Source organism: Falco cherrug, chromosome 2 (assembly GCF_023634085.1).
Source record: "Falco cherrug isolate bFalChe1 chromosome 2, bFalChe1.pri, whole genome shotgun sequence".
Taxonomy (NCBI): Eukaryota; Metazoa; Chordata; class Aves; order Falconiformes; family Falconidae; genus Falco; species Falco cherrug.
In genome coordinates this window covers 77106948-77133577 of record NC_073698.1, presented here as the reverse complement: position 1 = coordinate 77133577, position 26630 = coordinate 77106948, and the positions used below count along the sequence as shown (strand labels likewise).

The 26630-nt window shown below is 39.5% G+C and overlaps 1 protein-coding gene across 1 annotated transcript in view; it reads right to left on the bottom strand.

The window, feature by feature from the left end:
* Nucleotides 1-26630, bottom strand: part of SIM2 (SIM bHLH transcription factor 2) — a 59035-nt gene continuing 32405 nt past the window's right edge. Inside the window, exons 5-11 of the mRNA XM_005438532.2 lie at nt 23190-23275; nt 20814-21013; nt 16849-16955; nt 11150-11297; nt 9157-9325; nt 7580-7988; nt 1-725 (exon numbers count right to left, since the gene is read on the bottom strand). Coding sequence (XP_005438589.2) covers nt 1-725; nt 7580-7988; nt 9157-9325; nt 11150-11297; nt 16849-16955; nt 20814-21013; nt 23190-23275 — 1844 coding nt within the window. The remainder of the gene's footprint in view (nt 726-7579; nt 7989-9156; nt 9326-11149; nt 11298-16848; nt 16956-20813; nt 21014-23189; nt 23276-26630) is intronic.

The following is a 26630-nucleotide window of genomic DNA, read 5'->3' as shown; positions in this document are numbered from 1 at the left end:
TCACCTTCCATTGGCTATTATTACAGAAGTTCCAATATAATGGGGTAGTGCAGATTCCTTGTGGGTTTCTGGAGAAGAAGCTGATGAGGGGCTTTGGTTTTTGTAAATAAATGTATTTACTTCTTCAGAATTGTATCCGTAATTTTCTCCTACATGTCCTGTCGCTGTACATGATGAAGATTGAAATGTACCATGTTTGGCTAAAACATGGTGATAATTTAGAAGCACAAATGGAACTTGTCCGGAGGATCTCACATCCATCACACGTTCACTTTCGGAGTCATGATCAAGCTTTCCAGTCATCTCATTGTTGTCCAGTTCATCTAGATTTGTAGCGTGGTGACTAATGTGCCCGTATTTGGGTTCTTTCATACAAATCCTTCTTGTCTGCTCATATACTGAGGGCATTGGCAGGAGGTGACTTAATTGTCCTATAGCTTTAGACTGAAAACATTCTGATTTTGGCAGCAAGGAGTTAGCTATTGAGTTTGAAAAAGAACTTTCGTTGTTGCTCATTTTTTCTGGTAGGTCTCTGTTAAAAGCTAACTTGTTTTCCTCTTTAATGAGGTGGTGAGGTGGCTGAATCCTGGTTTCTATTTTGTTGGGTTTCATGATGCCAGAATCATAAATCTCTTCTTTGTATCTGCTGCCTGGCATGGGTGCTGTGCAGCTTGTAAAGTTGTCAGATAGAGCATCTTGGCTGTATCTTCTGTTTGATATGGGCACTTGCAAGAAAGAGAAAACGTTAATTACTGACAATGAGTTCATATAATAGTTAGATGCTAACACTTTTTATGACTGAATTTTGACACCCATTTGGTTTGGGCCGGATCCAAGTCCCAGTGAAGATGTCAGAGACAATCCCATTTCCCTCAGTGTCTTTGGACAAGTCTCTTTAAGACTGTTGAAAAGTTAAAAAACCCCACACCAACCCATTCAGAAGGGCCAACAGTGTTGAACAATTCTGAAAAGGTTTTCCATGTGAAAAGCCCGTTTATTTATTTGACTGAATAATTTTAAAACACAAATTTAATATGGTTAAATTAGGGAAATTCAACAAAAGAAATATTTGGAAACGTGACCTGCTATCAAAAAGCTTGACCTTAAGTAAGCTCTTTTCAAAGATTTATCAAATGTTTTACCAAAGGATGGATAACATTTATTACATGTCAGTGATTCAATGATGAAAGTAAAGCAGAATTTATTCTTCCCATCACTCTGGAAGTGTATTGGGCACTCACCCTTGTAAGGAAAGAAGAGAGTGTGCAGTAATACATACTGACACGTCACTATCTAATTCATGATACCTATTTGTGATATACATAATATCTAGCTTGTGTCACATTAAAGGCTGTGCTTTTTCTCTTTGAAAAACTAGCATCAGATATTAAAAATATCTATTGAAAAGCAACATAAATACTTATTGAGAAAGCTCCATCTCTGCTTTTAAGGTACTATCATTTAATAAAGCTGAATGTATAATATAAATGTAACATACACTGAGAATGTTTGTTTGAATATAGGAATACTAGACCGGATACGCATGGAATTCTTAAAGTGTTTCTTAATTAAATTGATTCTTAAATTTTCAGGAGAGTATGAACCAAGGATTTCTATTCAGGGTTTTCCTCTAAAATATATTGAGTGATCTTAGTTTTCACAAGTTTCTGCATGGTAGCTGAACTCTTGAAATAATTAGAATTGTTTTTATCATTTTCTGCTTTCTTTATGCAGCTTTTCCTTTTTGGACACTCCTGTCTACAAATAGTAAGAGAAAAAGCCACTGGTTTACTCCTATACAGTATAGCTAAATTTAGGCGAGTACTAATTCTTTGCACTGTTTTGTATGAACAGTTTGACAGTTATACTACTCCTCCAAGGCATATTTGAAAGTTTTATGTTAAAGGTTAAATGAGGCACTTAGCAAATTTCTCAAATTAAACCTAAACTCTATTTTGTGTTATGCTCGCTGAAAGCCCTGGACACCTAAATGCCTTTTGTAAAAGGGATTTTCTGTTTTTCTAAAAAATTTATTTAACGTCTTAAAGGTTTTGGAGTTCCCCTGTAGTGGTTGCTGACGTAACTGTACCCGCTAATAATTAAATACTCCCTGTGCTATAGTAGACTGGCAAAGCCTTCATGTATAACAGAGGAAGCAGAAATAGCTCAATTGTACTTCTTTTTATATGCAGAGCTTCATTAATTTCAGAGGGAGTCGCACCACATAATTAACACCAGAATTTAAACAGGAATCTGGATGCAATTTCTTCTTGATTGACCCAACATCCTCCTAGAAACAATAATGTTTCAAGTTATTCTTTTTAATTTTCATTTATATATTTTGTTCCAAGAAGTATATGCAGTCCTAAGTAAACTGAATTCTCATCAGCTGTTGAAAAATGGCCCTTTTAGATCACAAATCAAAACAGGGATTCAGCCACGTGCTTGAGTATAACTTGGAAAATTTACCAATGTAATTATACCACTCTAATTTTAGCACACATCTGGCATTTTTACTATGAATTAAGTATATGTGCTGAGAGTTACTGACATATAACTAAGAAGGTTTAACTAATCTGGTATATTTGTTCTAGTGTTTTTCCCACTTGAGACATCCATAGGAGTGATGGGTTTGTTCTCTTACTGCAGCATGGAGTATTGTTACTTTGTGGATCTAATCTCTTAACAAAAGATTGTCCCTTTCCGTTTTTAGAGCCCACACTTGTAAGAAGCTGAAGCATTGCAGCAGCTGGCCCCTGTCTTTTTATTGTCATTTTTGTCTTCTCAAATTCTGCTGGGCTGATGGCTGCCACCTTCATACCAAGAAGTAATTTGCATACTTGGAAATTTTGTTCTCAAACATGGTTCTCATCTCTTTTGCTGAGGAAGAAGGTAAGGGTCTGGTTAATTGTTTGCAGGCTTCCATTAAAGTTGTCGGCACATTTGTGGAGTCAGACTAGACAGTTAAGCAAGTCGTGTCTGCAGTGCAATGGAGCCCAGTCATTTTTGTCCACTTACATTCAGAACAGTTACTGGAGCTAGGCTTAAATCTGCTTTTGTCTTCCTTTGCAGACAAAAGCCCAAGTATGCCTGGGGACAGACTCCTCCTGGGGAGTTTTTCATACAGAAGTTAATAGAAAGCTGACAACTGCTTTGTGTTGCTGTAGAAGGGCAGCACCCCAGGATTGCTTCCACCCATCTGGCATGTGGGTATTGCCAGAGTACCTGCCTCAGCAGGTGCGTGAGGATCTCCCATGCATTCTGTACTTTTCCAGTGCTGAAAACACATTACAGTCATTGAAGTCAGTGCATTAATTTGGGATGCTTTCTGGGCCACTGTTCTGCCAGAGCAATCCAGCTATGCCAAGCAAGGTAGATACACTGCACATCTAAGGTTGTGTGTCATACCAGAGTGATAACAGCTTTCTAGAAGGCCCTTTATACTTACTTACACTGCCTCCATTCCTAGCAGCCTACAGCTGCAACAGTGAACTTAAGTCCTTCAGGCATCATGTCTCCTAATTCTTGACAAGTAGCTCTGCTTTCCCACTGGCGCACAGGGTGCAACTTGGACAAGTTGAGGGAAAACCTGGAGATTAAGAGCCCCATCACCTGGAAGCCTGCTCAGATTTCAGCATCCAACCATCCAAGTGGGAACAGGAAGGCTCCTCTAGCAGGTATTGATCTTTTTTTAAAACATACCAAGTATTTTCATAGCTACAGTGTACTGCAGCAATCTTGCCCCTGTCAAGCTGAGTGCTGTGGTGAGGAGCGTTCCCTCCTCACCTTTAAATAGTGCAGTCAAAGATCAGATGGTGCTCAATGGGGAAAGATGCTTGCCCAAAAGGTATTTCATTCACAAACATGCCTTTCTGTACCAAGACATTAATAGGTACAGCTGCTCCTTGTTCTCTCATTGCCCCTATTGCACTAAAAATGAAAGAAAAGCAACTTGAAACCAGGTTAAAGCAAAGAAAGTCTGATACTCAGCACTGATCTTCATGCAAAAGGTATGCAGTCCTTATCAGCAGTTTTGTATCCTGTCTCTGAAAAACTTGTCTGTTCTTTAGGGCACAGCTGATCCCCTCTTCATGCATGCTTTGTCTTGCATAATTTTTCCTGGGCTTTCTGATCTACACTAACCTCAGAAGAGTGTACTGACAGTTACTGTGTTTTGAAACGATGATATAACAACACTTGGATGTTTACTTGTAGCCCATGATGTTTCAGTATGTTTCCTAATTCTTTGTGCAAAAGGACCTTCAGAGAAGAGCAATTACTCAGTCGCTTTGAGTTTTGCTGAAGACCAACAAGCAGAGCCACTGTACTGCTCAGGTCACATTGCAAAGGCATGCTGATATTCCTCTGTGTCAAAGAAGACAAAGATACAACAAGGTCTTACACTGTCCCTGCCCATGGAAAAGATATTTTTTCAGGTTAGCTCAATATCTGTGCTGTGTCCTGACCTGAACCCTAATTGCAAGTCATCTGAGGCGTGGGCTGATGTTGTCATCGCTATGGTCTACATTATTCACCCTCCAAAAACAGTAGTAAGACAACACGATCTTCAAGACCTCTTTGTCTCTAGTGGAATATACTTTTCAAAGAAGATGTCATCTATTTCTTCCAGTAGTCACTGGCTAAACTGGGACAGGGGGGTGATTTGGGGGAGGAAGATAGACCAGAGCTTTTTCACAGATTTTCTCAGTATTCTTCATCATTTCCTCAGTTTTGGCATAATCCGTGTCACTAAGCTTCACACAGATAGTACAGACTGGCCAACAGCATAACTTAATGAGAAGTGGGTGCTGTGGTACCTACACTAGTAATGTATCCGTTCAAGTGTACAAAGGAAAATTCCCTGACTATGAAGATGGTTGCTTCTTCTGAAGTGAGTTTCTTTTCTGATGACTAGGCCAGCTGGAAGAAAGTGGAAGCTTTGAAACCAGATTCTGAGGCAGCAGCATCTGATTTGCAGACAGTTTTATCTGCTACGTGCTTTTCCAGAGCTTTGATGGCTTGGCATGATCATCTTAAAATCTCTGATCTCTCCAAAAGAAGCTATTTTCCATAGAGAAAAATGTCTCTGGCCTACGGCATTTTTGGCAGATGCTGCTATGGATGTGATGTGGAATAGCCCTTGCATCCAATCCGGTTGCCAGATGTCATATTTGGCATTGTCTTTGGATTGAAGATAATGACACTAAGCAGATCCTCTCTCCTTTGAAGCTTACTGGCTGTCAGTTTTTCAATGAACCGCTAGAAAAAGCAGCAGTTGACAATGTAAGAAAGATCAGATGCCCCTTTCAATTCAAAGTAAAAAGTCACTTCCAAAGGTTCAAATTTCTCTTCTGCCACCAGCCTCAACAGAAGTATGACAAGGCTAATTCTACCTCAGGAGGAATCAAACTCTGAAACAATTAGATATAAATCCTCTTTGCAGCAGAGGCTCCATTTTTCTTTCCCCTCTTATAACACTTGAGTGTGAACTCACGCAATGACCTCTGACCAGGCCTGAGTTTGACCATATTCTTTTTTCCTTCCTGAACAGTAAAATTGTTAAGTGCTTTTGCAGGCAATTAATTATACCAAGTCAGTTTTCATCAAATGCCCAGTAGCTAAACATCCGTTAAATACATCTGTGCTCAAAAGAGAACCCACATATTCTGATGTAAGCAACAGTATCTGAGGTAGAACAAGAATAAAGAATCACTGGTATCACAGTTCCATTTTCCTGTTCATGAGGAAATTGAAAAATACCAACAGTTGCTTGCAGGTTTTTGTTGGGACTTTTTTTTTACCCTAACATATTTAACACTATTGCTATGGAATCCTTCTGACTTAATATATTTACTAGGAGTTATCTGCCTATATCAACCGACCGATGGTAAATTGCTTGTCTGCTGCTATGGTCGCTAGGCTTTTCTGGCAAATGTTATGGCCACAATCAATTTTACAGACTGTTCTCTGAACAGGCTCTTCTTTCCACATCCATTCTCAGTGTTCTGAGGGCACCCTCTGACCAGGAAGGGATGGATGTACTTTCTCAGTCAGTCTCATAGCGTCTGTTAGTCTGTAAGCAGAGAAGAAAAGCTGGGCTGACTTCTGTACACCTAGAATAGCTTTGTTCCTTCAGACTTACTGGGTTCTGCAGGATTTACTTCAGTCTTTATACTCATCCTCAAAAGATGTAGCTTTTTTTCCTTTTCCACTAAAATGCAACATCTTTAGAAAGGACAAAACCATTTCCTATTTTTGGTCTAAAGCTACTCCTTTTCAGCCCTGCCCACAACAGCGACAAAAGGAAGCCAGCACATCAGAGGAGCATGAGCTCAGAAAAAGCATTTAACCTGCACTGGGCTGTAAGAAGAGCTTCAGTCTTGTTCATATTCAACCTAAACACAGAACAGCAAAATAAAATGCTACAGTCAGCTAGGTCAGGTCAAATGGTCCTGTGAAGGACAAAATCCTGGGAAGAACTTACTTGCTGCTCTGTTGGAGACACGTTCAACGTCTGATACCATCTTCTGTCTGATGTAGCAAGCTCAGCTTTTAACATCTGCAGATATTCCCTTCAGATCTAGGATATCTAATTTCATGTCCCTACATGAATAAATGCTTAGTTTCTGGTACTCAATAACCCTGAGCCTATCTTTTCCAGATTTTTTATTTTAAATTTCCACTACTGTTTCCTCTGTCCCATCCTCAATGAAGCTAGAAGTGTTTCCATATAACTTTATAACCGTATAATGTCAACGTAATTTATAACCGTAATATGTCAACCAGTCAGTCCTCATCACTGATTTTAACTAACCAAAATGATGTATGCAGATAGATGTAAACATATATAAGATCTAAGGATAAGAGTGTATCTTGAGCTTGTTTGCATTTAGTTACTTTATAGCTTTGCAAGGCTGTTTCCTATAGGTTGCCACCTCAAAGAAGTCAATGTCTTCAGTGCTTCCTTCAAAGCATTTGAGCTGAGCATCTGTGTAGAGAGATAATGCAGCTGACTGGGGAGAAGCACAGAAGACATTTTTGAATAAAGCAGGAGACAGTGCATTTCATTTACTCATTCACTGTAATAGCTGTAAGGTAAAGACATTCAGAATGGCTTCTTACTCAGAAAGGACAACCTTCAATTTTTATGGAAATAGATCACGTTTATTTTAATTGCTGTATGCGAGCTGAAGTACAACAGAAGTTGTTTCTTTCTGACTTCAGCAATGACTTACCTGAGCAATTCCCCTAAATAACTCTGATATACTGCAAAATATGAGGGTAGGTTGTGCCAGTATCGAAGGAGACAGTATCTCTGCCCTGTTCTAAAAGTGATTCTCATGAAAAAAATTTTGCAAGTAATGCTTTAATAATATTCCTAATCAAGTGCTAATGGTAATGGGAAGAGAGATGAACATGTGAATACTATAAACATAGTGGTTGTTACACTTCACTGTTCCTGATTTTTTGTATTTCCTAAATACCTTGTAATTCCTGTTTTCAAACTGCAATTACAAATCTTCCCCAGACACCCCACAGCTTTGCTTTTCTTTTTTTCTTTTTCTACAGTGACACCCACCTTCATAACTCTGTGCAAGATTGTGTCGAAGGATATTCACTGGCTGCTCAGGAAGATTTTTGGATGGTGACTGGCTGTTGGGTACCAAGGAGTTGGCGTAATGCCACTGGCATTCTCCATTTGTCTGCAGCGTACTCAAGAAAAATCGAGCAACTTCACAAGGTGCTCCTTGAGACTGCCCAAACTTTGAAGGCAGCATTTGCTTTTTGCTACTGAAGACATGAGAATCTACAGGGAAGTGTCCATAATGGTAAGAGAAAGGCAAGCTATATGACGGGGCATATAAAAGTTCACTGTTTTCTGAATGGAAGTTTTGTTCTTGAATGGTGGCAGCATTCACTGCAGGGCTGGATCGCCAGTTTCCCACCTGGCTGCATTCCAGTTTGTCTGTTTGGAATGAGCTGTATTGCTGGGGGAAATAAAATAAAATAAAATAAAAAGAAATTAAAAAAAAAAAAAAAAGGAAGGGAAGAGAGTTAAATGACTAACTTTTATATGAAACCACATAACATATCATACAGGCACCCAGAGCTGGGCCTCCTTGAACTGTGATCTCACTGGCTAAAGGGACTGGCATACCAGCGCATTTAAAGTTCCTTGTCTTCATGATAACTTTACCTTCACTTAACATGGGAACAGAAAACTATTTTGTCATCCTAATATTAAGGGTTTATTTCATAATTTTTCCAGTTTGATTTTAGCTAGTAAGTGTAGGCAGTTTTAAATACCTGAGGGCAGATGTTCGTTGCAAAGCACTGGAATTCACTGATAAATGGGGTAGCAGACCATGAATATGATTTTGTATATGTTGGCATGTCGAGCTTTAGAATGGCAAGAAGACAAAATCTGTCCTTTGCATGACCTATCGCAATGATTTTCTCTTCCCACTCTCTCCCACCCTCTTCTCCAGACTCCAAATCCTTTTTGGGCTCTCACTGTCCCGAATGCAGTGTATGTGCTAGATGCAGTCAGTGCTGTTTGAAGGTAACAGTAGCCCCTTCCAGCAATAGTCTCAGAATGTGTCATTGTGGGTGTTGGTCTCACCAGCCCAGTTTTATAGACAAGCTCCATTGTTTCCTTTCACATCTGGTTCTAGCTCACCCAGTGATAGTGAGAGATACTCCAAATCCCACTCCAGTGCTCTGTCAGCTAGGATTCATTCTTGTGATGCATTTTCCAGCATAAGGAAACTGCTAATACCTATGTGACATTAAGAACTCTGCATATCAACAGTGAATGAGGTGCATTCTAAACCAGCCCAAATTTTCACAACACAGCTATTCTTAGTACATGTTTTTATTCTTTTTACCAAGAAAGCATTTTGTTTGTTAAGTACTTTACATACTCCATATCCAAAAGGTTTTGTGTTTGCATCACTCACCAGAGTTGGTTTGTACTACTTGTGCTGTCCACCTCAAGAACAAAAGGGTCTAATTGCATTCCAGCCTAACAAGGGAGCTCCTGCGGCAGAGCGTACTATAGTCAGTTTTACAGTAAGTTCAGTTCTGGATGATCTCTGTCCTGTCCCAAGCACTCTATGACAACAATTGGTAAGTAAATACTGCTGAAAAAGTTACCTGTTGTGGGTAAGGCGTTGTTCTGAGTTTTGCCTTCATTTTATTACTTTTGGGTTTTACTATTTTCCTTGTTTCCTGCGAGGTAGATACTGAGTTTCTGCATGAAAACTGTGACTTAGAAATAGTAACCTGGTCCAGTGACAACTGAAGTTCCTTATACTCAATATCTCTGCAAAAGAAAAGTCCGATAAAATACATACTCAAACATACCACACAAACACAAAATAGCTCCTTTGAAAATACATGTTAGCTTTGACAGTGTTTTCATTTTCATTCTTCCAAGATTTTCACTGAGTCTGTAGTGCAAGTCTGGGGATGTCAGCAGGCAGTGAATCTTATGATCTGACCCAGTCCCCACTCAAGTCTTTCACAAATGTTCCACTGGGAACTGTGTTAACATCTTTGTACGAAGTGTCCCCACTCTCTGAACCTAAACTGTGCGAACTTCTTAGCCTTCTGTGGCACCCTGCAGTTCAGAATCGTATCCATGTCAGCTGACAGAAAGGCACCGATCAATTCATCTGTCTCCTCCTCAATCAGGAATTGGTCTCTGCCCTGGCTCTCACAATTAGCCCTAAGGAAAGGAAAAGGAGCAATGTTCCTCTCCTGTCAGCACGATGTGCTTTTAACTAGACCACATGAGCTGCAATGTTGTTTTTATGACAGTCTCTAGACTTTCATTTCTCCTCTGTTCTGTTCAGTTTTATTTGCTCCACAGACAGGGCAGATCTTTATACAAAAGAAGTTAAAAACCAAATCAAGAACACACTGTGGATCATATTTTGAAACAATTAATTGATAACGTTCTGATGGTTGAACATTTTCCTCTGGTTTTGTCAGTAGCAACAGTGGAACATATTTTTTAAAGGATAACTAGAAAAAAACTATTTCTCTCTCAATTTCTATCTAGAACTCATTTCTATCACTTTTTGATGATGAATAACCTGGAAGTAAATTCAAGTTGAGAATATGCTGTTACATCCCTGGCACGGTGTCCTTCTTTTTACTCAAATCACTTGCCCCAACTCATGATACTCAACCAGATTGCAGGACTGAGTCTTTCCTTCATGCTGCTGGCTCTTAAATCTGTACAGGAACGAGGGCAGCATTAGCCAGTGTATCTAGGGGTCAGTACCTGCTTCAAGTAGCTTAAGGGAACACTCTGTGGTTCCTCAGCTCACACAGTTTAGATCCCTAAGTCAGGTATCAGTGATAACATTGTAATATGCAAACACACATGATCCTACCACACATCATGCAAACACATCTTACTTTCAATCCAGATTTGAAATGGACCCATCTAGACAAAAGAAAAGAGTGTATAGTTCCCTGCTTTTTTGCACTATTCAACAAAAGGGAGCGGGCACACCCCCTCCCCTATTATCTCTTCAGTCACATGTTTCACTATTACTTATCCCTCTTATTCATTATAGATTGCTGTCTCAGGTTTATATGAAGATCGGAATTTTGTAACGCCTTCATGACTTGAACTAGAATTCATAAACTGCAGATCCAAACTGCTGTATGTTCTGCAGCTCAGTGGGAGCTACTTGCCATTGTAAGAATGTAGTTTTGCCCTGAGTAACTGTGCAGCCCAAGGCAAGTGAGGGAATCCTTGGTGATTCACCTGTCCCTCAAAGGTGGAGTGCTTCCTACCGTGTCTCTGTCTCCCAAAATGACGCTGTGACCTCTGCTGGGTAGCAGTAGTTTTCACTGGACAGGCCCAGTGCAGTTCTGCTGCTAATTACAGAACTGGGGTCCAGGCCTAACGCAAATGGCTACCAGTGTAATTACATTCAAGCATATGGCATACAAGGCAACCATCAGTAATACTAGTTCTTTTCAGCTCAGGAGGGAGGATATGAGAGAAAAGTGGCTGTAACATGCAAGCACAGAATGATACTGGAAGGCACAAGTAAAACAAACTCAAGGATTTAATTAGTAATGAATCAATTACTGATAACACATAATGGTACAAAGTATTTTGACTTACGTAAGGACATAATTGACACTCACTATGCAGTGAGGCCGTGATGAACGGCTGTTATGCACAATAGTAGCATAGCTCTGTACCCAAACCCAGCCTCCATGCTTGGACAGTAGTCGATAGTACTTGGTTGTGACTTGGCCTTTCACCAGCACTGTGAATACGATAAAAAAAAAAAAGCATTTCACATTGCTTGGACTTGTGATCGCTTCCTGGAGAGATGTATTTGCAAGGCAGGGACTTTTCTCCCTCCTTCCCCTCTCTTAAACTTCCTCTTCTTCCCACCAAACTTTAAACAACCCCCTTATAAAGGTAGCTGTCCTGCCCTTTACATAGTTTCACAAGGTCACATTATTGTTTACAAATAGTACATTGCAAACTATTAAGGTTTGTCTTCCTTCTTTTCCAGTTCACCCTTCTTTCTTATGCTTACATTCTGCAAAAACAATTACTGTTTCTGATCTTCTAACTGCAAAAGAAAGGTTCAAGACAGAAAAAATATTTTGAAGCAGATGCAACTAGCTTGAATTTTTTCCAGCACATTTGGAAGCACTTTTGTCAATCATAGCTTGATAGATTATTGTGTATTTTGCAATGTATTTCATGCTATGATGCTTTTTCCTCTGTAAGCTCTACATTTTAAAGGTTGATGTAAAAGGGTAAAATTCAAATGCTATTTGGTTCTTAAGCACACAAATAAAGACAAGGACAGAGAGGTGGACTAGTTATCTGATAGTTTTCACTAGAAACGTAATCCTCTATACACCGGTTTGGATTTTCTGTGAACAAAGATGTTTTGGCACAAGGCTATGCTACAATAGGAATTGTGCAGCGTCTCTAAATATTTAACCTAGCCACAAATATTCCTGTTTCAGTGCCAGGCATTTGTCTAATGATTCACTAGAAGCTAACGCTCAGTCTTCAAAGGTGGTTCTTCTCCTGTGTGACCCTGGAGCATTCCTCTAGGAAACTCGATAGTCTTACTTTTCTATACAATCAGTTATTCATTTTAAATTAGGAAATAAGCTGCTGAGCTTGCTACATAAATGATGCCCAAAAAAAGTGATAAATAGCAGCAATTCCTTTATATAATACATGATTAAGAAATGGAATTGCTGCTTGCAAATGTAGGGCTTGTACTAGACAACTTAGTAGCAAAGCACACTGTAATTTTGTTCTCCCATTGTACATGCTTGGTGCAGAAGCAGATACATAATAAGGAAATAGAACAACAGCTTTCTCTTTCAGCCAACTCTAGTAGAGCAAACGAACACTTGAATTGAAAATATATGGCCTTATAATTAGTGTTCATAGAAGATTTTTCTCACAGGGAGGGCATCCAATATTAAGTTGGGAACTAAAGAGTGCATGATCTTTGGGGGATTTTTCACTGTTTGGTAATTAACTATATGGCTATCAGTCATCACTGTGGTTGACTTTTTTTTTTGTTCAGTTGTTATTTGGGCGAGTAGTGGTTTGTAATTTCAATAGTAATCAGAGACCACAATAATGTGAATAATATGAATTGCCCAATGCAAGACTGACAAATAGAAGAACAAGAGTTCTTGTTCTTGCTGAAAGGTCTTCTAAGTCTGTAACATATAGATCAACCCTCTGGGCTGCTTACTCTCCTGTCCATCTGGGCACATCACAACATACTTAAACTTTTCTTCAAATCCATTTAAACTCCCTAAGAAAATCAGGCTCTTACAAAATGGCTATAGACAGATCTTTCTGGAAGTGTCAGTCCTCCCTCCATTACAGGATATGGTATCCATTTGTTCAGAAAGCAACAAGATAAAAACCAGCATCTTGCAAGACATTCAAAAACCCATCCTCGCTGACATCAAGCCACTACTATTTAGAGTTTGAAGTCTCTCTTGATAGCTTTTTGCCTCGTTCTTGCTGGTGTCCTTTTTCATGCCAGCATTTCTAAATGGAATACTCTATAGGGTAGATGTGTGCATATGTACAGATATTTAAGAAAAACATGAGGAATATGTGTGTAAGTATGTAAACACACCTACAAAATATAAAGGCATGTGTACTCTTTATGTGCTGTGTATCACTCCAAGGTAAAGGTCTTGCAGTTGCTACTCAAAGATTCCGTGTAACAATGCCAAATAAGCCTGTTCTAAAAATATTTGTAATAATGGCAGCTATATGCCATGGAATCACTATATTTCTTGTTGTTCTATAATCCAAATGGTCCAGTTCTGGGAAATGATGCTTACATTGTGGCCTAGATAGCCAACAGATATTTTTCATAAAGTGGTCTAGGCTTTTCATAACTAAGACTTCGTGCTAGTTTAATGGTCAGGTTTTCCTTTAATCCAAAATGCCTTGCTACTCAGTCTTCCAAAATAGAAATCAGTGCTGTGATGGATTGCTAGCTATAACAAAGTTCTTCTGTGTGCTTTGGGACTAGCTTTGACTTTCTCTCTCTCTCTCACCAATTTTTTCGAAATCCCTGTTTTAGCTCTCCAGTTAAGGCAGTACTTTAAAAGATGTGAAAACCACTGATGACTACAGTTTTCAGCTTTTCTTCCTAATTATATGGATAAACCAATATTTCTCCTGGGATGGGGGAGGACTCCATGTCTCCTGCATTTTTAGCAATCTGAGGAAAGTCTGACCTTGGCTAGGGGATAGTAGCTGCGATACAGTAAATGAGGTCAATTTCCTTTTGGCTCTGTGTTAAATTACCCTGTTTGATGCTGATTGGGAAACCTCAGAAATGGGAGTGAGGTAAATCCACTACCAAGACAATCTGTGCAGGCTCAGGCTTCTTGGTGGCCTCTGCTGCAATCAAACCGGGAGGATTCAGTGGCTTTAGCCTTGGCTCTTGGATGTGCCATTTGTAACTGGGTGTTCCGCCGTTGTGGTTCCCTCCTGGTTTAGCAGGCAATCTGAAAAAGGCACTGGGCTGGCTGGGCTGGTCCTTCTGGTCTGTCATAGATGGCTATTTTAAAAGGTTCCAGCAGGCTCACAGGCATGTGGCTGGGAGTTCCTAGCCTGCACTTAAGGGTACCACTAAGTGAAATGGACCTCTTGGTTCCTCACTCACAGCGGTTATTGGTTTAGCTTCCCTGGCACACATAACCCAGTGTGTCATCGGTCCAGCCCTCCAGCAGCACGGTCAATGGACCGTGCCCTAGCAAATTCGACAGTTCTTTTGCCCTCTTAAAGCCTAGTGCAGCTCTGACAGAAGGTTTAATTGCTGGGGGAGCAAAAGTAGACTCAGTGCTGCAGACAGAGTGTAAACTGTGCTCTGCTATAGGATAGATTCTATAAATACATAGGTTGACTTCCAGGAAGCAGCAAAACTGTTTGGTGATGACATCAGCTGGGCCCAGGGCTTGCCTTGCCAAGGCATAGAGATGTGGCTTTTGTAAGAGTTTATGTGGGAAAAGCAATGACGTTACAACATGTGGGATGCACAAAGTCCTCCTCACAGAGAAAGGATGGTGCAAATGAAGTGATTTCTCTGAGGCCAGAAAAATATTTTACATATACTGGAACAAAGGAATATTTTGTCTGTATTGGAGCAGCTTCTCTATCCTGTCTTTTAGAATGCAAGATCCTTAGGCAGGGACTCACTATATGTGTGGCCGCATTTTCCCAGCTGCAGAACACAATGTATATCGATGGTGCTATAGAAATAAATAAAACTAGTTCAAATGCAAGTAGTTTTTTCATATAGCTGGAAGCTAATCAAATATTTAAAACAGGAAACACTTGGCTGCCAGCACACCTTAGGCAGATATTCACTTCTATGTTTTCCTCAGTCCGGTGTTCTTGTTATAGCACTTCTAACTTGTTCTCCTCACTGTTTCCTTTGTTTTGTTCTCTCTGCTGCCTAACTTAAAGTTCAGTTCCTTTAGGTCTTCAGTTTGGGATTTTATTTTTTTCCTCTTTGAAAAAGCAATTTGTTACCCTAGGTTAGGGTTGCCTTTTTTTTTCTTTTTTTTTTTTTCTTAATACCCTTATTGGGTGTAAGATGTTTCTCTCCAGATTTCTTCATCAGATGACACTTAATCATTAGATTGCTTTATAGAATGGTACGTCAAACTTGCCAGCCTTTTACTGTTCATGTTCCTAAGACATTTACTGATGGATGGTGGGGGAGTTATAACAGTGCTCCCCAGAGGAAGTTTGCACACTTTACATCTGTTTTAGTAATTCCTATTACTTGGTATTCTAACCATGATTCTGCACTGTTCCCACTGTTGCCCAAGCATTAGCCATTATTTTTTGCTTCTTGGCATTCATTGGCTTTGACGCTTTCATTAATTTCTATGCATATGTCTTGCATTTTTATTCTGTTTTTAAATTTTACGTTACCTTTGTGATTCAGATACAGTATCTAGAGAACTGCTTTTAATTATTCTGTTTGGTTGAGGGGTTTTTTTGTCTCTTTATCTAAAATTCCAGTCATACATAGATCAAATCAGCAGCCAAAGTACAAGTCTTTTACCACACGCACAGAATTATCTATCACTCTGCTCTAAAACAGAGAACTGTTTTTCAGAGATGATTGTGGCTATAACGGCATCATCTCTATACTGGTTGACATAGGTATTTCAAATAGTCTTGTGAAAATAGTGAGTGATATTTTGTACAGGTCAAAAGTCAAATCCAAATGCAGACATTAACACTACAAAGAGGATGCCCCCAACAGGACATTACCATGTATCCTGGTCATTCTAGTTTTTAGTTTGCAATGGCCCAGAATATTCAACAGTGTTTTGGTAAATATGAACTCACTGCAAAGATCACATTCTGCTTTCCAGGTGTAACACTCACTGCCATCAACAGAACTCAGCACTTGGAGTTTCAGCACTGACTTAAGAAATACAGTTACAACCTCCTTTATAGTCCAGATCCTTATGCATAGCACATAGTAAGGTGAAGAACTGACTGCTTTCTCCTTCAGCAAGCCTGAAAGAAGGATTTTACTCTGGCTGCTTTCAGCGTACAGGAGCAATCTGGAAAAAAATTCACTGACATTGATTTTTGGATGTCATCTTTGCATCATATGGGCTGCAGCACAGTGTGCCAAATCCAGAGTTCAACTATTCCTTCAATTTGCTTCTCAAATTAATGTGCTACTGAATGAACTGCTTCCCAAATCCAGATGTCTGAAGATATGATTAGTGTCTCCTTTGGAAGATGGGGAATTATTAGATGTATAATATTTTTTTCCTGACACTCCATTGTCCAAACCTCATCCACATGCTATTAATGAACATTCATCTAAAGATTTTTTTTGGGTTTGCATTCACTTCAAACATGGGATGATTATGATTAACATATTTCAGAGGAATGGAGAGCTGTTGCATAACGTTTCTCTTAACAACAGAGGCTAGTAAAGTTCAGATTTTCCCTCTGACTCACTCACTCTTTTGCTTTTCTCCTTTCAGGAGTTCACGGCCCAGAATCAAGTCCCAATTTTCAAAAGAGCCTAGGTGCTTTAAGCAGAAAGATGAAAGTGGCCAGGCATGGTTTTTTTCAGAAGCACAGCATATTGAGTATCTAGCTTATTAGCAGAACTACCGGTTTCCTTAACTGATAGCCAAGCACTTTTGAAAAATCTATCTTGTCAAGATTTTGAAAGCTTTCTCTATTTTCCAGCATAGGACTTGTTGTCTGCAAAACTTCTCACTCTACTTAATAAATTTCATTCTAGCTTTCTTTTTACTTACACAGATGATGAGCATATCGTAAATGGAACACATCACAGCCATGAACATGGTGGTAGAGGGTTTTTTCTATGAGATCTTGGGGCTCATATCCAGTCAATTCAGTCACCCTGGAAAAGGAAGATTCTATAATACGCAGAATCTCTAGGAATATTCAGTTTCATTAACGTAACATTTGTGCCAACAAATCAGGTGCCTCTAAAAACTGCAGAACAAAATGTTAGTTTTGGAAGCAGAAACCTCATCTTTATAAGAAAATAAACCCTCTCAACCCAGCTGAAGCAAGGTGCAGCCATTCCTTGGCCAGCCTTACACGCAGGCAGGAAAAAGAGTTCTGTTACTTATTTCCACTTTGGGCTTTTGCCACTGCCATGCATGATCCTTTGCACAAAGATCCAGTCGAGGAGCCATTCATAAAGCAATAAAACTACTCTTGTGTACTGCTGACACATTTTCATTTGCTTTTGCAAACATACAAGTGTAGCATGTGTATCAGTCCATAGAAGCTGTGATCATGGTCCATAAATAAATTCAGGCTAACACTTGACAGAAGAAGAAGCAGGAGATTGTTGCAGCTAAAAATGGGGAAAGTCAAGGAGCTATGAAGATCACAAGCTAAGAAAAGGAAGGCTGAAGCTAAACTTCAGAAAAACATTCTCACATGATGAGAAGTAGAATAATGGAACAAACTTGAAAAAGCAGCATCTCTGCAGATGTTAAAGAGCCAGACTACACTGGTCAGACCTACACTGGGTCAGACCTGAAGAGTCAAATTTCATGGTTCAAAATGGACTTTTGTTTATTTAGCATAGTTGCTGGAGAACAAAAATCCTTAAAGTACATTGTGCAACCCAGCCATAATGTGGCTTGTTCACCTAGTGTTGCTGGGGGTGTTTTATGCTGTCCTGAGCTTTCTTCACCTAAAAAGGTAGAACACGGGTACCATACAAAGGCATGTGTAGCTTAACAAGCAATACAGTCCATTAGCAGGCAGTCTGTAGAATAAAATTGTTACTGCTGAGGATCTACTTCTGCAGCAGCAGATGCATCTGCCTGTTTTAGTTTCAGGACTTTTACTTGGGACTAGCTCTAGTCTAGGCCTGTGGACTGAAAGCTTTCTAACAACTGGAGTGCCTTTGGCATGATTTTGGAGGTTGTCCTCCAGTTTATATTAATCCAGAAGGAACCCAGTTCACATGCCTAAGGCTTCTTCATGACATGAACTGCAGTGCAATGAGTGGGGGTGGTCAGGACATTCACGTCAAGAAGATACTTCTGGTCTGGACTTCAACACTAATGAGGACACACTGTATCAGAGAATAACACAGTCATATCTACAGAAATTAATACAGGGGTCTCAATCAACATGTGTTGGGATGAGGGGGGGAGTGTTGCAGATAATGTAAACTTTGATTACTTTTTTTTTCTTTTGTAACTATTACGTATCTTCTTTACTCATACCCTAACTTGGCAATCATGCGGATCCCACAGAGACTGGGGACTTTACATTCTACTTGAGAGAGTGTCAGGTGGTGGGATTTTCTGAAGGAAATCAGAAAAACAACAATAAAAAAGCCTTCATGGTCTGATTTATTATAAATACCGTACAAATACATCCATATTTCCCCTAGCTATGCCTTCATGTGGGAGAATCTTGCATGCCTTTGCCTCAGTCAGGGACTGCCAGCGTGTAGTGAGCGTGTGTCCCTTTCTGCAGGACGATATGTGAACATATGCCTGCGTTTCTCCTCTGCAGTGTGCACTGTCCCTCCTGGTTTACAATTCTAGAGGCCCAAATTCTCGCTTAAGCCTATCAGCATGGTGAAATACTGGTGAAAGATCCTGTTCAGGTTTCAGTGCCCTTTCTGACTTCAGTGCAATTAAAACAAGGGTGGCAGTTTCATCCTGCTCACTTAATTGGAAAGTACAGGAACAGATAATCCAAACCCAAGCAAAATGCCCCAAACCTAAGCCACATGTTAATTTTTCTCGAGATGCAGCCTCACTTTGAAGCTGGTCTTCTCATGGGCCAAAATCCCATCATTAGCAGTTACTAGGACACCCAAACTTTTGAAAAGTTTGAATCTGGAAATAAACTTAGCCGCTTGACTTAACCTTGACACCAAACCAACTCCTCAATAAGCCACTGTAGGGAGCTTGGGCTCTGAACTTTGTTCTTTGCTGTGACCAACACACGGAAGGAAACAGAGCTTGCCCCATAATCAGTTCTGCCCTCTAGAGTTCTTTAAAGCCTTTGTAAACCATGTGGCAGTGAATGCACAGGCTGCACCAGGAATGTCAGAACCAACAGATCCCGCCTCCTTTTTCTGGTGACCTTGATAAATGAACTCTTGCATGTTTCACTTTGTATCAAGTACCTAGAAAGGCTTATTTAACTGCTCCTTCCTATGGCTTTCAGACTGGCCTGTCTTCTGTGACTGCTACCTCCAAAGATCTAGCAATACTTTTCCTTGTATGGATACCAGAAGCAAGCCTGAAAACGGTTTTGTCTTATTCCTAATGTGTCCCTACTCTGAGCAAATGTAATTTGGTTTGCTCAGCTGGGAGAGCAAAGGGCTTTGGTAATGCTTATTACCCCTGGTTGTCCTGTGTGTGGATGACACCCATCTGCTCATTGGTAAACACAACTCTGCAACAGTACTGGTCCTATCTGTGCTCCTGTCAACACCTCTGGTTATACTGTCTCCTTTGAAGACACTTATGTCTCCAGGCAGTTCCTTTTAGGCATATAATTTCCTTTTTTCCACACGCAAAGACATGTTGCTAAACCCTTGTGCTGCTTTGTAGCTGTAACATTAAGTAAAGGGGGGGGTGGGGGAGGTGGGGGGAAGATAAAAGAGAAAAAAGAAGGATTCCAGAAACAACTAGTTCTTTGTATTTTAGCAGCTGATAGCCCACCGTCTCGTTGACTTAGGTGGAGAAGGAGCATGTTCTTGCATGGTTGACCTGCCATGCAAAACTTCGCCGCTGTCTTGGGTACAAGGCTCTTTCTCGCTGCTACACATGAGTATTGTTTCTGCTTCTTGCAAATCCAGAATGCCAAGGAAATGAGAGTGTATGTGACATATTGCTCCACATGCAGGGATTTCTGAAGAATGATCATCTTGTCAATAGTCAAATCTGTTATATTGTCTGGGAATTGGGCTTTTCCCCTCAAGGTATCTTGCACTGCAGTGTACAAAGTATCATTGTACACTAAAAGATACTATGTTTCAAAAAGAGAGTAATGCATCATTTCACAACTCCTCCAGTTCTGGTTTTGTGCTCTTGTCTGGTATGTGAGCTCTACCAGCTGAGAGCGAAGGCAGCATTTTCTTTCCTCAGCAATACCCATTTTCACACGTTTTAAAAAGCCTGTGTTTTCATGTAGTAGCCAAATTAATTCATCTTCATTCTAACAATCCCATTAGTAGGGTTGATTTCATTGTTGGACTATTACACTAAAGTGCAGAAGACTATGTTTTCTTACTAATCTGTCAAAAGCTTTCTGGATGACCCCAGCAAGTCATTTGATCTCAGGGTTTCAGCTGTGGGGTTGTTTATTATCATTATTATTATGATTGTTGTTGTTATTGTTACTGTTATTATTGATCATGGTACATCCTTATTCCTTTTGCTAGCTTTGTGTGTTAAAATTTATGTCATTTGAGGTAAAAATGTAATTCTGCTCATCTGCCAACTACTCACAACAAGAAGGCTTTAGCTGACTCTCTGAAACTGTAGGTAACTATAGGTTCAATTGTACAGGCTTTTATATGTTGGCATTCAAGATGAAGTATGGTCTATCCAGCTACCTGAAGGGCTTTGAATACCCACATGGTCTTTGTTGGTCCAAGTCTATTTTGGACTGCTTCATTTTTTCATGGATATCTTCACCTGTTTGGAAACACTGTAGCTTATGATAACACTTTGGAAACATTTATGCTAGAAATTAAATAGCTGCTTACCTGGAATCTAGGAATATCAATTTTAAGTCCAAACTTGCTCTGAACATAAACATATTACTGTGAAGTTTGATCTCAGTGATTGCACTGGGAGGTAAAGATTGACCTACAGCCACCAGTCCAACGATTTGGTAACAGGAATCATACAAAGACATATCTAGCATATACTGCCGTATCTTCAAATAGCCACTGCAATGGATCACCTGGCAGGAGAAGAAAACACACTCAGTATCTGATGGCAATGGAAGAGGCTGCAACTCAGATGACCGCCCAATTCCAATGAGGTTATAAAGCACTATACAATTACAATAATTAAATACTGTGTAGTATGTTAAGGCTTCAAAAGTGCTGTTAATTTATAAATGGAGGTTAAAACACAGTAAATGTCATTTTTTGTGTTTACTGTCAACATGATTAATCCAGTATTAAAGCACATGGTCTTTGGGGACTATCTAGACTGCTTTCTAGTTAATACTTTAAACTCTCTTTGATATAGATTTCTTGTAGATACAGTCAGTATTCCTGTTCATTAATCAAATAATCTGGAAATTGCGTTTTTAAATTACTCTTCTCTCACACACACACAGAGGTATATATGAACATTTATATTTTAATGAGTTCTTATTCTGATGAAAAACAGACACTTTAAAAACCCAGTGGAGATTAATGCATCACATTTATAAAGATTAACTGCTGTATATGCTAATGCACTAAAATTAAGTTCTCCAGCCAAGCTCATATGACATTGTTTTGACATGTGACCAAGCCCAGGGTCCTGAGACAAGATTCCTGAATCCCCATATGCAATTCCTAATCAAAAAAGCAATAACTTCAGTGTTAGACTGTAAAAATCCATAATGTCAGCTAAAGGGGGGGTGGAATGGTAACCTGGAGAATCATTTGTGCTCCTGCTGATTTCCTACTCCAAACAGAAGGCATACTACACATCCATCAGCTTAATTTCTGTATTTGACTTTTAATTGTGTCCAATGGAAAGGAATTAATTTACATTGTATATAGTACTTCTGAACAACCTACTAAACAGTCATCTATAAACAGGCTCCTCCTGTGTAACCTTCCTTCCTGCCTCCTCTCCAACCACCAAGTGGTTAGGATGTTTAGCAAAAGAACAGTAGCAAGCAAAACTTATTTAATTTCTCTCAGCAGAACCTGCTAATTCCTATACTATTTGATTCATGAGTTCTTCCTGTGCTTCAGTTAATCAGGTGATATTTTCAAAATTAACTCCTGACTCCAAGTACAAAGAGAATAAATTTAGGCCAACATCTCTCTAGATTAATACATCCTTAAATGTTTCACTGTGTAAAATTTTAATAGTGACCAAAAGAAGAGTGAAGGTGATCCCTCTGATTAGCAGTCATAAATGGGAGTGGGGGAGAAACCCATACAGAGATACCACCACTAAAAGCTTTACTCTTTTACCTGATTTCACTTGCAGCTTTGGGACAGAATTATTTTTGCTGGGAAGCAGCTGAGCAAATAGGGGTCCATATAATGCAGAATTATCAGTCTAACCAAGTAGATAGTAGTGTAAATAGACAGATATATGTCTGGACCTTGAACACATTCCTTAAAAGAGCTCTGCTTCTCTTGCATGCTTTTCTTTTTGTTTTTTCGAATTACTCAAAATGAATCTTTACCAGACTGTATGTGAAGTGATAGAATTACACCATGTAGCTCAAAGAGCAGCAAATGCACACTGTAAAGTTGAAAATAAGAACTACCTGAATGACAGGTATTATTATAGAATCTCAGTATTTGCTGTGGCTTCTGATTTCATGTAATAAATAGAAAATTAATACAAAAGGTAAGATTTATAAACAAACATGGTGGTTTAGTATAATTCAGCCCTGAGTTGATAGTAATGATTGTTTAGGGTAACATTACAGTCTCATTAATGTTAAGGTAATTCTGGTCAAGCCAAAGAAGTGGCTCCTACAACTGGGTGTCTGCTCAGACAGAGCACGGTAACACCAAGGCAGAAGGCTGTGGGAAGACTTCCAATTTCTTGTGTATGGCTTCCTGCCTCACTTGCCTCCAGTTCCATAGGGGAATAAGACCTAGCTGTGTGCTCTCCTCACACCTCTGTGGCTGTGCTCCAGCCAATTCCCCAGTCTGAAACAAAGATCAGGATGTGGGAATGTGCAACAAAGCAAACTGCAACTCACGGTGAGAGTCTAGACTTGCATTACTAAGGGAATCTGCAATCAGCAGTGGCATTTTTTGCATCTGTTCTGATTTTTTCCATCACAGTCTTTGCTTCCAGCTACACATATGTAAAAAACTGAAATAAACTTGTCACTTGTGAATACTTGCCTGGGCGAGGGGGATGGGGAGAGAAAAGCTTATATACATTACCTTGTAGCCACTGCATGTCAATCCTGCATTCCTCTTGGCTAGGACACACTTCATTCTCAGGAAGAATGATCTCTCAATTTCATATTCTGAAAACATAAAGTACACTGCTAATTTATTACTGAAGATTTCAAAACTGTCCATAACATCGCCTTTCATGGTTTAACAGATGTGCTTACATCTCAGCCTTAGGGAGCAATAGAATCCAGCCATTCTACTTCCCACTCAATCTCTGCCCTTAGGATTTATTTCACCTTCATGTTAGGATTCTTTGTGAAAGTTGGACAAGTCAACATGACTAGGTCTCCACATTTCTGGTTTTACCACCCTTGTTTCTAAACAGCTAGTTACCAGCCCCTATTGGTAGGGGGAAGGAAACATGCCCTTTGGAGTGTTAGGTAAATTAAGGTACTCTCTAAAATAACAGCAGAAAGGAAAACAAGAAAATTCATTGGTTTTGTAATAATTTGAGCGTACATAGTTAGCTGTGCCCAGACTGATGAACTTCTGGTCTCCATATGCAATATTAATACCTGTTTCACTGATGTCCAAAACCATCTTGGCAGATGTTTTTAAACAAATGTCTTCATGCATAACCTCCAGAAATGTCTTAAAGTTAAATATTGCTCAGGTACACATTTTCTACTAAGAATAAATTACTATTATATTTAATGTTAATTATTCTCAGTAACAGTTCAGACATAGTTCTGACTTTTTTTACTGAAAGTTGCAGTTTGCCAAAACACAACTATATTAGGGAAAGAAATCTCACTTGGTACATCTGTGAATAGGAAAATCAGGGAAACAGAGCAGTTTTCAGGTTTTTTGCAATGTTGTATTACCTTCTAACTCACCATAGGGTTTGATCCAAAGTCCACTGTAATCAGTTGGAGTCTTGCTTTAATTTGATGTAACTGTTGAGTTGCATTCCCAATTTTTGTGCATCCATCACCTAATTAACACCTCTTAGCCACACACCTGCACTGGTTTGAGCCTCAGACCACTACCTGGAAACCAATAAACTCTCTATATTAAGTTCTGAGTTTAAAGGTCTGAAGATATAACCACAGAAAAAGGATTTAGCAAGGAAGGAAAAGAAATGCACTATGTAGTGTATCTCAACTAATATCAGCCTTCCTGAGCATTTTAATTTTCCATTTATTTTTGTAATGCAAATTAGATCCGTATGGGGAAAACAGGCATTTAAATGAACTGGCACATCTACTATAGGGTTTTAAATACAAATGTATACAATTTGGTGGGAGGAAGCCATACAGTACAGACTACTATTGCTGAAGCGTGATTTCACAAGTAAAGAATGGATCTGGGAGATAGGAACATCAGTGCAATTCATGGTTTCGATACAAATTTTCTGTGTGACCTAATACTAGTGCTTGCTCTCTTTCTGCCACAGCCCCATGCACACAAAATAAAGGTAACTTTCTCCCTTCAAGGGGGCAAGGGAGAAAAATAATTAATAAACAGTAATGAGGATACAAAGACCATCTTTAGACATGAAGTGAGTTGCCAGCAATTTTGATGACTTACATTAATTGTCTTTTAATTACTTACATAATGACTTCTATAAAAAGATTATTAGTGCAATTGGAAGCAGTGCCTTAAACTCTTAAACTTCTCAAATGTCCTGCCACAAGATCTTAAAGAGTCTTTTTCAGTAGCAAGCTCCTTCCAGGCACCTTATTCATTAGCCTTCTATTTGCTGCTTCCTTTGTTTTTAAATGTTACTGTAGACTAGTACACTGCTACAGAAACACTTAGTTAGCTGTAACTTCACTGTTCCACCAGCAGCAGTTTATGATCCACAGTGTGGTCTTCAGGTGTTGATAAAACTAGAGCAGAACCCAGACTAGAGGATAACATTTTTCCTTTATTATTTTACATTATTAGCTATTTAATTATTTAAGAAGATACCTTGTGTCCCTGATTTCATGAGGATTGTAAGCAAGAGGTCCCCCTGGAACTGGCTACAGACTTTCTAGGAAAGCAAGAGGGTGATTAAAACAATGCAAGTGCAAACATGCTATGTGGTATAGGAGGACAGAGTAAAGAGGAATAGAGCTGCACCCTAGTACTAAGTGGTATGGGGAGGGAAGGGTGATAGAATTGTAATTCAGTAGTAGCCACACGTGACTTGTGAGACTGAAGAGTAATAATCGGTAGCTTTGTCATTTTGTGTAATCAAGTGCAAAATTACATATAACTGTAATTAGTTTTTTAGCAGTGTGTTGCTGAACCAACAAACAGTAGTCTTTTAAATCAGTTATATCTCATGCCTGCAATCTAAAGAGGGATGAGTTACCCATGAGGTAACTGGGGACTTATCTGGGAGGTTCCATTTTTGAGTCTTGACCTAGCTGATACTAAGATGCCTGAAGTAAGCAAAAGGAGAGATGGTCCATGTGGCCAGACAGAACCTGGGCTGAGTGGTATACTGCCTTTTTACCTGAAGAGGCCAAAGTAGTACATACAGGATGATATGCATTCCTCCTCCTGTGTGTCTTAAGAGTGATTGTTTTTGTGTGGGACCCCAGTGTCATTTTGCAGAGAAAAAAGCAAAATATGTCTAAAGGAGAAAAAGAGCACTTGACCATTCCTGGATGGTCTGGGGCCGTAACAACTACTAATGCAGTTATCTAGTAATGCAGTGTGTCCCATAAGATGGGCAGATGCAGGATGCCACAGCATTTTTAAGCAGCCTGCTGGGATTGTGACATGACTGGTTAAGGCTAATGGCTATGTCAAAGTGCCCAGTGAATAATGTGCAGGTGCTATAATTGTGTCTGGGCATCATTTGCAGGATTGGAGCTGAAGAACACAGAAACTACCAGAGAAGCTTGTGAGTGTGTGCAAGAGAGTATAAAACCTATTAGTGAGCTTTGAGAATGACTCACTGGCAAGGAAAAGCAGGACAAGGCCATCCACATTGCTCATGCTTACATGAGTGTTATTAGTGTGTATGTGGTGCCTGTAAAAGCACTGTTCTGCTGTCCCTGTTGATCTGTTGTTGGTGGGCTCTGTGTACATATGTGTGTTTGTGCGTGCCTACTGGGGATAAAACTATCTGCAGACCTGATCAAGAGACTGCAAAATATATAGGAGCAATAAGACCAAAACTGTCACATAAAGAGCCTAGGTGTGCAAGGCTGTGAACAATGTGAATTAGTATTCATATTAACTGATACCTTTGCCAGTGTGACTTCCCAATACCCTTGGAATTAGTAGAAGAGGGTAGCAAAGCAGAAAAGAACTAAAGTAAATGTGTAGTTGTAAAGCTGATTAGGAAATGAAAAGCCCTGGTATCCTGCTGGATACTAACACATCCATCAATATAATGCAAAACTTAGAACATCACATCCAGGCTGTACCTAATGCAGTTAAAATGGTCTACTCTAATGAAGAGAATGTAGAAAGGAAATTAAGTAC